The 13076-nt window shown below is 37.6% G+C and overlaps 1 protein-coding gene across 4 annotated transcripts in view; it reads right to left on the reverse strand.

The window, feature by feature from the left end:
• INVS (inversin) overlaps positions 1-13076 on the reverse strand; it is a 109796-nt gene that overhangs the window by 81790 nt on the left and 14930 nt on the right. For all 4 annotated transcript variants that reach the window (XR_006104760.1, XR_006104759.1, XM_042476595.1 and 1 more), the window contains exon 3: positions 2897-3063. Coding sequence is in view for 2 of the 4 variants with exons in the window: in XM_042476595.1 (XP_042332529.1) it covers positions 2897-3063 (167 nt within the window). In the remaining 2 variants the exon portion in view is untranslated. The remainder of the gene's footprint in view (positions 1-2896; positions 3064-13076) is intronic.

A 13076-nucleotide genomic window follows, 5' to 3' on the forward strand; every position in this document is an offset into this window, starting at 1 on the left:
AAAAGGCAAAGCAAAGAAAATGGCAACTAGTAGTGATTATAGTTTTTAACTTTAATGCAACATCTTTGCCTGATTTAACCCAGGTAAGCTGACAAACACAGACAAATATCTTATTCAAATCCTTCAAAGCCCAATTCCTCTTGGTGCTCCTTTAAGGGGAAGTGCCAAAGAGTTGCTACTGCTGCCATCTCCCCGCCCAGGTATTCAATAATGTCAGAAGCCATGACGCGGCAGAGAGAGTAGAAGGGGTCAATGCTTCTCTTAGTTGCCCCCCATAATGGACTAAGCTCTTGCCTTTCACCACTTTACTCCGAGAAGGAGATGGTGCCTTTTATTTTGAGAAGAATTAATGTACAGTATTACACTGATCTATAGATAAATCGACCAAATGTTTTTGAGTCACTTTTTAAACTAAAATTTCTAGACTTATACATGAATATAGACAGTATATGATAGGCCAAAACTATCATAGGAACTAGTCTATAACCAGAAACTTCACTGGCATAATAATTTGGTTTAGGTATGGTTTTAGTTCACATGTTCTCCAGCTATCCAGTATATTTCTCCCTTTCATAAGATAATTAAACAGTTTATTTTACTTGGATATTAATAATTCTGATGAAACTTCATAAAATTTCCATGTCAGCTTATCAGTACCTGGCGATTTGCCAAACTTTATATACTTTATACAGTCAGACCTTCGTATCCACAGGGGATCTGTTCAGACCCTCCTGCAGAAAACGAAAAAACATGGGACTTAAAAGTCCTATTGTCCCTAATGCCAGCATGACATGAGTGTGGCCACACACATCCCACCTTTGGGAACAATGGGGCTTGGCATCTGCAGATGCTTAAATCCGTAGATGGCAAGCCTACAGATAGTGAGCCCCAGTGTAATATTTTTTTCATCATTTCTGATGAACTAATTTAAGTCATGTTTATCTAGTTTATCTAAAGGATTAATCTTTAAATTATTCAAAAAACCACTTGTTTAAATTGGAAAGTTGGTCTAATTTATAAAGATCATAATATTCTATGAATTCCTGAAATACATTATTCAGGGAGGTTAAATATTTTTCCTGATTTACATCTAATCAAACAAGTTCCCTTAGAATTGATCACTTTTTGATTGCCATATAAAGAAGTCATGAGGTTTTGTTTCCCTACTCAGAAATATTTTCTTCTAGTTAGGATCAGCACAGTTTGTGTTTCATTCAAATCTAAGGCCACCAGTTTGGCCCTTTTCTTATTTTTTCTAGCATTACTTTGTCTTGTTTATGAGGTATGTGTCTGTGAGTTATGCCATCCCAGAATTTCCATTCCAGAATTTAACATTTTATGTTCTTTAATCTTTCATAGCTTTGTCTTCTCTTTGAAAATGATCCCTCCTATCACGGCCTTCATGTTGTCCCAAATGTTTTCTGGCGACATGTCCAAGTTTTCATTTTCTTTTTTAAAAAAATATTTAATACTTAGTAAGAAGTGCTAGATCTAAATAGCAAGTTCTTATTTTGCTAAAACAATTTTAGAATCTCCAAATAATGTTTAAAATTGGATTTTAAAAAAATTGCAAGTAAGTACAGTTTTAAATAGTACACTTAAAATATTTCAATAATAACTTCATTTTTTTTCAAAAAGCCAGAAAAATAAATAATACAGATACAAACCAGACTGACACATGGCTGTTTCTACTTTGATAGCTATGTTAAAAATCATTTAAAAACCAGACTACAGTGGAGCCTTGACTTACATGGGGGATCCATTCCTGATCCCCTGTGTAAGGCAGATCCTGCGTAAGCTTAAGTCTCATTCAATATAATGGGGCTTGTGCCCGTGGCGGTGCAGCATGTGCTTGCAGCATGTGGGTGCACCATTCATTTAATGGTGATGTGGCTTCCACGTAAACAGGAAGCCGCATATGGTGCGCCTGCTTATGGAGCGAGCACACCGTATTTGATTATAATCTGAAAATATGGCCAAAGGCAAATATCCTAAATACACTTAATTTGAAGCACCCCACTGAAGTTTGTCCAAATTACCAACAGAATCAATCTTTGCCTTTACTATTTTTTGTGCTCAGTGTAACCATTGCTTCTGTCATATTCTATAAAATGAGCATGTTCTCCAAGATGCACTAATATATGAATAATGCATAGTCAAACATGAAATATAAAGGAAAGAGAATGCAAAAAGTGTTTAAAAACAGATACAGCCTTGGCTCTCTGCAACCATTATCGCATTGTCTCAAAAGAAACACACACACACACACACACACACACACTCTTCCCAAGGTGATTGTACTCTATGAGAAAAGCAAGTGAATTTTTTGTGGTACAATTAGCTACAAGGTTACTGGTATTCTGGCCTATTTAACTTTCCTTTGGGCACTTTGAGGCGGTTTACAGACCGCTCTTTTGGGGCAGCCTGTTCCCGCCCCTTTCCCCGTCGGATCGGGGCCTCAGCTGCCACAGCGACAGCCTCTGAGGCCCCGATCCGCCGCTTTCCAGGCTGCGGGGAAAGGACACCCAACAGCGGCGGGGACGAAGAGAAAGGGGCCACTTGGCCCCTTTCTCATTTGTGTCACTGGCGCAGCCGTGTAAAGGCTGCACCAGCGACACAAACCTGGAAGGAGATCTGTTTCGGAGCTCCTTCTGGTGCCGTGGAAAGCGTGCCCCAGGCGCCCTCGCATGGCGCCAGGAAGTCACTTCTGCACCGCTCCATTTGGAGGCGGCACGCTTGTGATGTCCCAATGGCGGTGCCCATATAGAATGGGCGCCACCATTTTGTACATACTAGGTACGTACTAGGGTTAGGGCATCCAGAAAGGATGCCCTTTCCTAACCCTAGTATGTACCTAGTACGTACTTTTTGCCCATCTGTAACGCACCTTAGTTACCTTTTGAGCAGCAAGATGAAGAGCTGTCCGTTCAGTATGGTCAACTTTATTAAGATCTATGCCAGTCTTCAACAAAGCTTCAGCACACTCTAGCCTATCTGCCAAGACACAGTACATGAGTGGAGTTCTCCCAAACTGGTCCTCTTTGTCTTTCAGATCAGGATCACCTATAACAACAGGAAAGTAAATAGGGGTTTTGGCTTTACAGAAGCTTAATTAAATATGAGTAATTTTCTATATACCCGAGAAACAGCACACAAAATCTTTCAGAAGAAAATAAATGTTTATTTCACATACATTGCTGTACTTGTCAGCAAATTAAAATGATAAACAAAAACACAGCCTGGGATTATATTGTGCCTTTAACAACAGAATTCAGATGGTCAAACCTTTCAGATCATGAAAGTAAGGATGATAATCTGCTTATGTTTGCTTTTAAAGCTGCTATGAAGGACATAAAAAAGAAGGTGATACTAAAGTAGGCAAGAATAGATGCTACCAGTTAAGAGCAATTTAACTATTTAGCAATAACAAGAAATGATTTTTATTTTAAACTTGCTCCAAAGTGGTTGCATGCCTGAATGTTCCTTTAAGGAAGAAAAAAAACAACCTTAACATAAATAAATGGCTTTTAAAAAAGCTATGATAAATTGCTCCTCAAATATTTTAGGCCCAAAACAGACTAGCTTCTACAGACAACTTCAAGCTGGTTTGGAGGCGTGGTTCTTATATGCACCACACCCCCAAGTTGCCCAGACGTCACACCGATGATTACATGCCAGGCAGCTTCCGGGCGACTTGGGGGCATGGTCCAGAGGCAAAGGGGTGGCTTTTTCCCCACCCCAAATAGGAGCTCCATCGAGGCTGCCTGTTTTTCCCCTTAGTCTCACAAGTACTGGAGACTAATGTTGTGATGTGTAAGGCAATGGTAAACTTTCTCTGAACAAATCTTGCCAAGAAAATCTCATGATAGGGTTGCCTTAGGTCAGAAACGACCTGAAGGCACATAACAAACAAAAAAGAATATAAACATATCTGCCATCTGAAACACTATGGTTTTGTAAAGACTTGTAGCGATTGAATAATTCAGGAAAAAATGTTTTATTTTCCTGAAAAAAATCATTATTAGCTTAATAACAGTACTGTAAGCATGACTATGTGACTTGCTTTTAACACATACCGAGATGTACAATGAAATTGAATGATCATGATATCAGGAAATAAAACAAGAATATCAGTGTCTTATTTCTAAGCTTAACAGGATTAGGAAGAAGAAGAAGACAGGCCGGTTACAAACCGGCACTTGGGACGTCCGCAGGACGTCCCATTTTAAAAAAGGGGCGTCTCTTCTAGACGCCCCTGGGTCTAATATGGACTCTGTCCGTACAATATGGCGCCGGCCGTTCCACATGGCCGGCGCCATCTTTACGTATCGGACGCTGTGTGTCCGAACGTGTCACGGCGCCTTGCGACGTCATAGAGGTGCCGCAGAAAGAAGCTCCATTTTGGAGCTTCTTTTTTGCTCCGTAAGGGAGCCGCGTGGTGTGGCTGCGACGGCTCCCTTACTGAGCAAACGGCGGCGGCGGCAGACCGCCTCAAAGCGGCGGTCTATAACCCACCAAAGAGGAGGAAGTGGAAGACGTAATAGAATGATTTCATTTTCCCATCTACCTCAAGTCTTAATCATGTAACAATTTTCAATTTTTTAAAACATGAACTAAAAATTCAAATGACTCTACCTTAAGTTTTCCTTATCTTACCAAAAGACTTTACCTTACGTTTATTGTAAATTTACACAACTTACAACAAAAACACCAAGAACTGTCTCAGGGGTGAAGCAGATGGCCTTGTTGGAGCTACCTCAGGCCACTCCGGCCATGATCACACCAGGACCTTGGTGACCACACAGCCCATTTCCAAAGCAGGCTGCTGCTGCAGTCCCAACCCAACACCGCCAGGAGTGGATAATTTTCACTCTTTTTTTATCTGGTCCAAAGGACTAGATCACAGTGCTGGAGTGGCTTCTAGACACTTTGTGGACATCCGTCATATGAACTCCATACCCCAAAAGCAGCCAGACGCTGCTGTTTTTTCTTTTTCTTTTGGCCGGTGCATTTTGGGCCACAGATAGCCCTGAAATAAAGTTTTGGTTTTTGAAATATTTCATATTTCAAAATTCCTGATAAAGGAGTCTCAACTTGTATAACATTATCAAATTATCTTTATAATTTATTCAAACTAAACACTAGAACTTCCAGAATGAATTAAAAAATATACTGTAAATATATACACCATATCTCACTGAGGATCAGGATGTATATAAACCATAGCGTCTATCAGTGGTTAAGACGCTGACTCTGGCGACTGCAAGATTGGTAGGTCAGCAGTTTCAGTCACAAGTATTGTGTGATGGATTGGGCTCCCATCACTAGTGCCACTTCTGCCAACCTAGCAATTTGGAAGCATGTAAATAGGTATCACTTTGGCAGGTAGGTAACAATGTTCTGTGTAGTCATGCTGGCTAGTTGATCACAGAGTTATATTTGACATTTGGCTCTTCAGCTTAGTAACGGAGATGAACACCACCCCCTACAGTCAGACACAACAACCTTGTCAAAGGGGAAACCTTTACCTTCTATCACCAACATGAGATTGCACGCATTTTTTCTACTCTGTGATTTGTAAAATGTGAGCATTACATTTAAGTTCTTTATTCATTAAAGTAGTCTTATGGTATTAGCCATTAATAATGGGATGACCACTTGGAATATGTAATAAGTGTGGCAATTTTCTTATACTATGTGTGAAATGTAGTAATTCTATATGGTTATTGCTTGCAGTCATCTATGATGGTAAAGAGGATTAGGACAAATAAGAATAGAGTGCCAGCATACCTGATATGAAATCACTGCAGGGGCTAAGGAGAATAGGAATATTTATTTTTATTCCTGAGGAGTTCTGAATGTGCAAGTAATCTCACTTAGTGCTCCAAGGATTCAGTTTAAAATGTATATCCACTATATTGTCTGTTTTTACTAGTTTAGGTGTCAGTTACATATAAACGCAGTCCTTGTGACTGATAAAGAAGGACTGTCATGTTAGTCGACCCTCCCTATACATAGATTCTTTATCCATGGATTCTTTATTCATATCTTGAAAATATTCAAAAAACATAATTCAAAGAAGCAAACCTTCATAAATTCCATTTCATATATGCGACAATGTCATTGTATTTAATGGGCTTGAGCACCCATGGATTTTGGTATCCTTGGGGGATCCTCGAACCAAACCCCAGTGGATACCAAGGGCCCACTGTACTGTGGGCTCTTGTTTTACGCGGGGGATCCGTTCTGGACCCCCCGCGTAAGGCAAAAAATGCATAAGCTTGAGCCCCATTATATCCAATAGGGATCTTGCTTGCCCTGTGGCTACGTGCGTCATTCGGAGACCCCACTGGATATAATGGAGTTCATGCTAGCTGCGCGGCAATTTGCATGCGCAAGGCGTGCACTCATTTCCCAGGCAGCTTCAGCGTATGCTGAAAGCCACCTATACGGAGCCCGTGTATGGCGCAGGCTCACTATACAGTACTTGAAAGCACCATTGGGCACTTGCGGCGCCACTTCTGGGGCGCAGAAAGAAGCGCCATTTTTGGGCTTCTTTTTGCTCCGCAAGGGAGCTGTCTGTAACGCGCCATTGTTTGATCTCAACGGAGGCCTGGTGACACAGTGGTTAAATGCCAATACTGCAGCCACAAGGCTGTGAGTTCGATCCTAGGCAGGGCTAAGGTCCTCTCAGTTTTCCATCCTTTCTTAGGTCGATAAAATGAATATGCAGCTTGTTGGGAGTAATTGGCTTACTCATTGTAAACCACTTGGAAAGTGCTACTTCACTGGTAAGTGGTATAGAAATGTAGTTGGCTATTGCTATTGCTAGGGATTATTATGTTTGAGGATAAATGATAAGATTGTGGAATCAATTGTCTTATGTTTGTAACTGCACAAGCATATTGTAAACAGTATATTCTTTTTCGTGACACCAATACCTGGTCATTTTTTATGTGTTTATAGGTAGCTTTGCTATTGTGTAGTCACATAATTATGTATATTTCATAAACAGTAGATTTTAATTATGTATTTACAGTATATTCCTTTATCTGTTCTGGAGGTTATAGTGTTGTCTGTCAGAGGGCTGAGTCCTATTGTATTTGCACTAATTTATTCATCCGCTGTCACAATATCTTGGTAATTACACTTAAATATCTTTCAATAGATGATCATAATAATGTTTATTTGTTCTCTCAACAAATAACTTTTCTACCATCAATAAACAAACAGACTACCTTCCTAAACTTTATCATCCAAGCAGGTTTATAAGGTTAGGAATATGGCCATGTTTGAGAATAGGTTACCGATCTAATTGTTCCTTAGGCAACAATCTCTGTCATCAGAGAAACAGTATGTACTGGAGCATAAGTACAGGCAACTATCTAATTGGGGCACAGATTCTTTGGTGAGCTTATGAAGTACTTAGATATTATCTTTGAGAGCCTAATGTCCCATAGGAACTTATGTTAAAAGAGAACTGGACTGCCAAATTTGGCTCTTTCCAAAGATTTCTTCCCTGAATTGCATCAGCTCCTATCAAACCACATGCAGGACCTCTGCTTCTGTAACTCATAAATCTCTCTTCCTTTACCAGTAATCAAGATTCCAAAGATACAGATACAACACTTCCTTCTATATGATTTTATACTGCCTTACACAAAGGATTGAATCTAAGCTTATTTACACTTACAGTAGACCTAATAAAATCAATAAGATTTAAGTTTGCTATTAATATCCCACTGATTTCAATGGATCTACTCTAAATCTGAGTAAGTCTGGATCTGACCGCAGGAGTTATTCAATGTTTTGTTTAAACAGAAAATACTGTGAAATTTTGCTTTATAGATGTTCTTATAATTTGGAATATGGCCACTGTTAACTTGTACTGAAAAGAGAGATTAACTATCATGTTCATGCTCTCCACTGGCTATGTTGGCTAAGGCAACTGGGACTTGAAGTCAAAAAACATCTACAGTGGTATCACTAGGGTTGAGGTCAGTTGGTGAAGTAACTCATGGTGTCAATCCCCCATTGACCTCTGCCCATACCACATCATACGGAATCCTTAGTAATGTTTTTTGTACTAATGTTACTCATAAATTGTAATTCCTATATATCATTGAATATAATGGTAGTAATTGTGACCTAAATAACTAGCAAAATTAAAATTATACTTTTAAATTACAATATCATACGCACAACCTAAATGAATTTATGTGTACATAGTTCCATATCATTAAAGTGAAAATTGGTTACGATGTGATGATTTTAAAGAAAAATTTAAAATAATATATATATTTAAAAAAATTAAATTTAAAATTGTAAAATTACTTTTTAAAAAACTCCTAGGCCTCTCCTTTCTCCTCCCCTAAGCCTTGTCACAGTCACACCATCTCCAGCATATTGAAGGGATGCAGGTAAACACCACAACCTGTTTCTGCCAAAAAGACAGGTGTTTGGGAAGCAGTGGTTCCCCCCCCCAGGGTCTCAGCATCTTCAGCATCCCATTAGTGATGTTCCTGAACATCTAGAGGGCCACATGATTCCACCCACAGGTTTGGGTGGATAGCCACATACATTACTTTTCTGGAAGTCCCCACTAGCTATGCATAAAAGTCAGCCATTTCTCAAAAGATATTTACTCTGGAGTTCAGAATATGTACTATGGCTGTCCACCTAGAAAAGAATTTCAATTGAATTGTCATCTGCTTTTTAAAACCAATATTCACATATATTTAAATGAATTATGTAACATTCAACATTGATATTTTTGAAACAAATAATTGTTAGAACTAACTGGATGAGAATGTTTCTGATATTTTGTTTCTCATTCTCTTGCACAGTAATAAATCAAAACACACAGAGTCCTAAAAGGGAAATATGTCCTTAATTTCTTGTTCACTGATTAAATAAATCTAATTGTAAAATGTTTCAATCATTGCAATCATGTACATTTACTGTTATCTTTCTAATGTATTCCCCAGTGGGTCTTCTTCCCCAAATCAAGAGGCTTCAGCTTGCATATGGTAGTCATACTCCAAGATTGATTTTTTTTTCACTTACACTACCAGTACTTAGTGTTCTCCATTTTGCTTATCTAGTTTTGCTACAGCTTCTCAGTAAATGTAACATGGTGTCCACAGTGATCTACCAACTCCCATTCTTACTGTTTGCTAGAGCTTGAGTGTTTGGAAACGATGGGAATGTAATTAGTAGACTCTTTGATTGTTTCAATTGTTTTAATGTTAAATCTTGGCATGTTAGTATTGAATTAGGTAGTTAGATAGTTGTGTGACAGATTGGAGGTGTAGAAATTTATTTATTGTTAATGTGGGTTGTTTTAACTTAGAATCATAGAATCGTAGAGTTGGAAGAGACCGCCAGGGCCATCCAGTCCAACCCCATTCTGCCATGCAGGAAATCCAAATCAAAGCATCCCTGACAGATGGCCATCCAGCCCCTGCTTAAAGACCTCCAAGGAAGGAGACTCCACTACACTCCGAGGGAGTTTGTTCCACTGTCAAACAGCCCTTACTGTCAGGAAGTTCCTCCTAATGTTGAGGTGGAATCTCTTTTCCTGCAACTTGCATCCATTGTTCCATTGTCCTGATCTCTGGAGTAGCAGAAAACAAGCTTGCTCCCTCCTCAATATGACATCTCTTCAAATATTTAAACAGGGCTAGCATATCACCTCTTAACCTTCTTTTCTCCAGGCTAAACATCCCCAGCTCCCTAAGTTGTTCCTCATAGGGCATGGTTTCCAAACCCTTCACCATTTTAGTCGTCCTCCTTTGGACACACTCCAGTTTCTCAATGTCCTTTTTAAATTGTGGTGCCCAGAACTGGACACAGTATTACAGGTGGGGCATGGCCAAAGTAGAATACAGTGGCACTATTACTTCCCTTGATCTAGACACTATACTTTTGTTGATGCAGCCTAAAATTGCATTGGCCTTTTTAACTGCCGCATCGCACTGTTCACTCATGTTCAACTCGTGGTCTACTTGGACTCCTAGATCCCTTTCACACGTAGTTTCATTCAGCCAGGTGTCCCCCATCATATATCTGTGCATTTTATTTTTCTGCCCAAAGTGGTACCTCGGGTTACGAAATTAATTCGTTCCGCCGCCCCGTTCGTAACCCGATGCATTTCGCAACCCGAAAAGGCTTTTCCGTTAGCGCTGGAAAGCCGCGCGTTTGAATTTCGCGCCGAAAAAAATTTCGTAACCCGAAAAAACCTTCGTATCCCGGAACAGTTTTTTCCAATCTAACTTTTTCGTATCCCGGAAATTTCGTAACGCGATCAATTCGTATCCCGGGGTACCTACCTTACATTTCTCCGTGTTGAATTTCATTTTGTGTTTTTTAAAATATATTTTTATTAAACTTTCAAATTATAAAATACATCTTGTTTAAAAATGTTTCAAATCGTAGTATTAGGGTTTTCTATTTATATCCTTCCTCGAATTTCCATCAAGGTCGTATTTACAACAACAATATTTTATCGCTTTCTATTTTCCCTATTATTCCAGCCTTCTTTATAAATATAAGACTAAATATCACAATCTATTTCTTGATCGTTTCAACTTAATAAACTCCTCCATACTAATCTATATTTATTTTTAATTATTGTCCACTGTTTTCAAGTGAAACGATTTTTCTTTTCTTAACTTCATACCTTCTTTTCCATTTGCTTAATTATAAATAATAATTAATAATAATAATAAATAATAAAAGTTTATTTTTACCCCGCTTTTCCAATGTTATCAAAGCAGCATTTGAGTAGGTTCCTTCTTGTTCTTTCAGAAAATTTATCCATGGTTCCCAATCTGTCTTGAATTTGTTTATTGGACTTTTGTTAATCCATCTCGTTAATTTCTCTATCTCCATGTATTCGTATATCTTAATTGTCCACATATCTATATCAGGAATTTGATCTGATTTCCACACAGAGGCCAATAGTATCCTGGCAGCGCAGATCATATAGAATATTAATTTTCCATACTTCCTTTCAAGATCCTTATCTTCTATCATGTTTAAGAGGTACATCTTGGGATCTTTAATTATTTTTGTTTTTAAGATATTTTGGATCCGCTGATGTATTTCTGATCAGAACTGATTTACTTTTTTACATTTCCACCAGCAATGAATTAAGGTTCCTTTTTCTTTCATACATTTCCAGCATTTGTTTTGAGAGTTCTTAACCATTTTAGATATTATTTCTGGTGTGATATACCATCTATATTGCATTTTGAAGAGGTTTTCTTGTATGGTGTAGTTTTTTGTGTACTTTAGTCTTGTTGTCCAATTTTTCCCCACTGTTCCAGTTGAATATTTTGTCCTAAATCCTGGGCCCATCTGATCATGCAATTTTTAATATTTTCCTCTTCCATTTTCTGTTTTAATAATAACTGATAAATTTTTGAAATCTCGAGTTCCCTCTTGTAATATAATTTTTTTCAAATTCCAATTCTCCTTTTCCTATTCCACTTGTTTTCATGTCTTGATTGAACCTTTCTTTTATTCTTCTATATAAGAACCAGTTACAGATCTTCAGTTTTTAATCTTCTTTGTTTTCTAATTTGGTCAGGTCTTCATAAGTTGGCCATTTTTCACATGTTAACTTTTCATTTTTGAATAGAGCTTCGTTTATAGAAACCCATAAGGGGATTTGGGGAAACCATCTCTTTCTTATTTTATTCCATACATTGTATAATGCCTTCCTTATAAAGTGATTAGTAAATTCCTTGTTTGTTTTATCTTTTTCGTAGAATAGATATCCATGTAATCCATAAATCAGTCCTGCACCTTCCAAATTTATTGTTTTGATCTGTTTTAATCTTATCCAATCCAATATCCATGTTAGCGTTGCAGCATAAGAGTATAACTTTAGATTAAGTAGCGCAAGACTCCCTCTTTCTTTTGAATCTTGAAGCAACTTCAATTTGATTCTGGCTTTTTTTTCCTTTCCAAATGAAATTTGACATATCTTTATTCCATTTTTGAAAAGGGGCATAATTTGTTAGAATTGATAGATTTTGAAACAGGAACAACATCTTAGGTAGTACCATCATCTTGATAACCACCATTCTTCCAAACCAGGAGAGATCTAGTTTATTCCATCTCATCATGTCTTTTCTAATTTCAATCCATATTTTCTCGTAATTATTTTTGAATAAATCTGTATTTTTTGTAGTAAGCCATATCCCAAGATATTTTACCTTCTTTACCATTTAAAAATCTGTTTCGTTTATTATCCTTTCTTGTTCTTCTTCAAAAATATTCATGGACAACATCTTTGTTTTGTCTTTATTGATTTGGAATCCTGAATATAGACCATATTCTTTTAATTTTATTAGTAGCGGGCTAAGATTTTCCATGGGGTTGCTCAGTGAAAGAACCAAATCGTCAGCAAAACCTTTGATTTTATATTCCCATCCTTTGACCTTTATTCCTTCTATGTGTTTCTCTTCTCTTATTTGGATAAGGAGAGTCTTGATTACTATCAAAAATAACAATGGAGACAAGGGACATCCTTGTCTAACACCTTTATATATGGGAAATGCTTCTGTTTTCTCTCCATTTATCACCATCCTGGCCTCCTGCTTAGTGTATATTTTTTTTATCCAAAAGTTTCCTCCAATGTCCATTTCATTTAGAACTTTAAACATGTACTGCCAATTCACCATATTGAAAGCTTTTTGCGCATCGAGAAAAAGTAATAGTAGTTTTTTATCTGGATTTTTTTCATGATACTCAATCAAGTTGATTATATTCCTTAAGTTATTCCTCATATGTCTCTTAAGCAAGAATCCATTTTGATCTTCGTGAATCCAGTCTTTTAATACATTTTTTAATCTTTCTGCCAAAATTGTCATGGCAATTTTGAATTTCATTTTGTTAGCTTTGGCCCAGCTTTCAAGTCTATTCAGGTCATTTTTAATTTTGAACTTACTGTATTCAGTTAAGGTAAAAGATGACTTATTAGTGTATATTCGTTAATATATTTCTCGTTTTGTTTATGTATTTTGTTAACCGCTTTGATCTGTGGAAAAGCGGTATATAAATAAAAT

Source organism: Sceloporus undulatus, chromosome 6 (genome assembly GCF_019175285.1).
Source record: "Sceloporus undulatus isolate JIND9_A2432 ecotype Alabama chromosome 6, SceUnd_v1.1, whole genome shotgun sequence".
NCBI lineage: Eukaryota > Metazoa > Chordata > Lepidosauria > Squamata > Phrynosomatidae > Sceloporus > Sceloporus undulatus.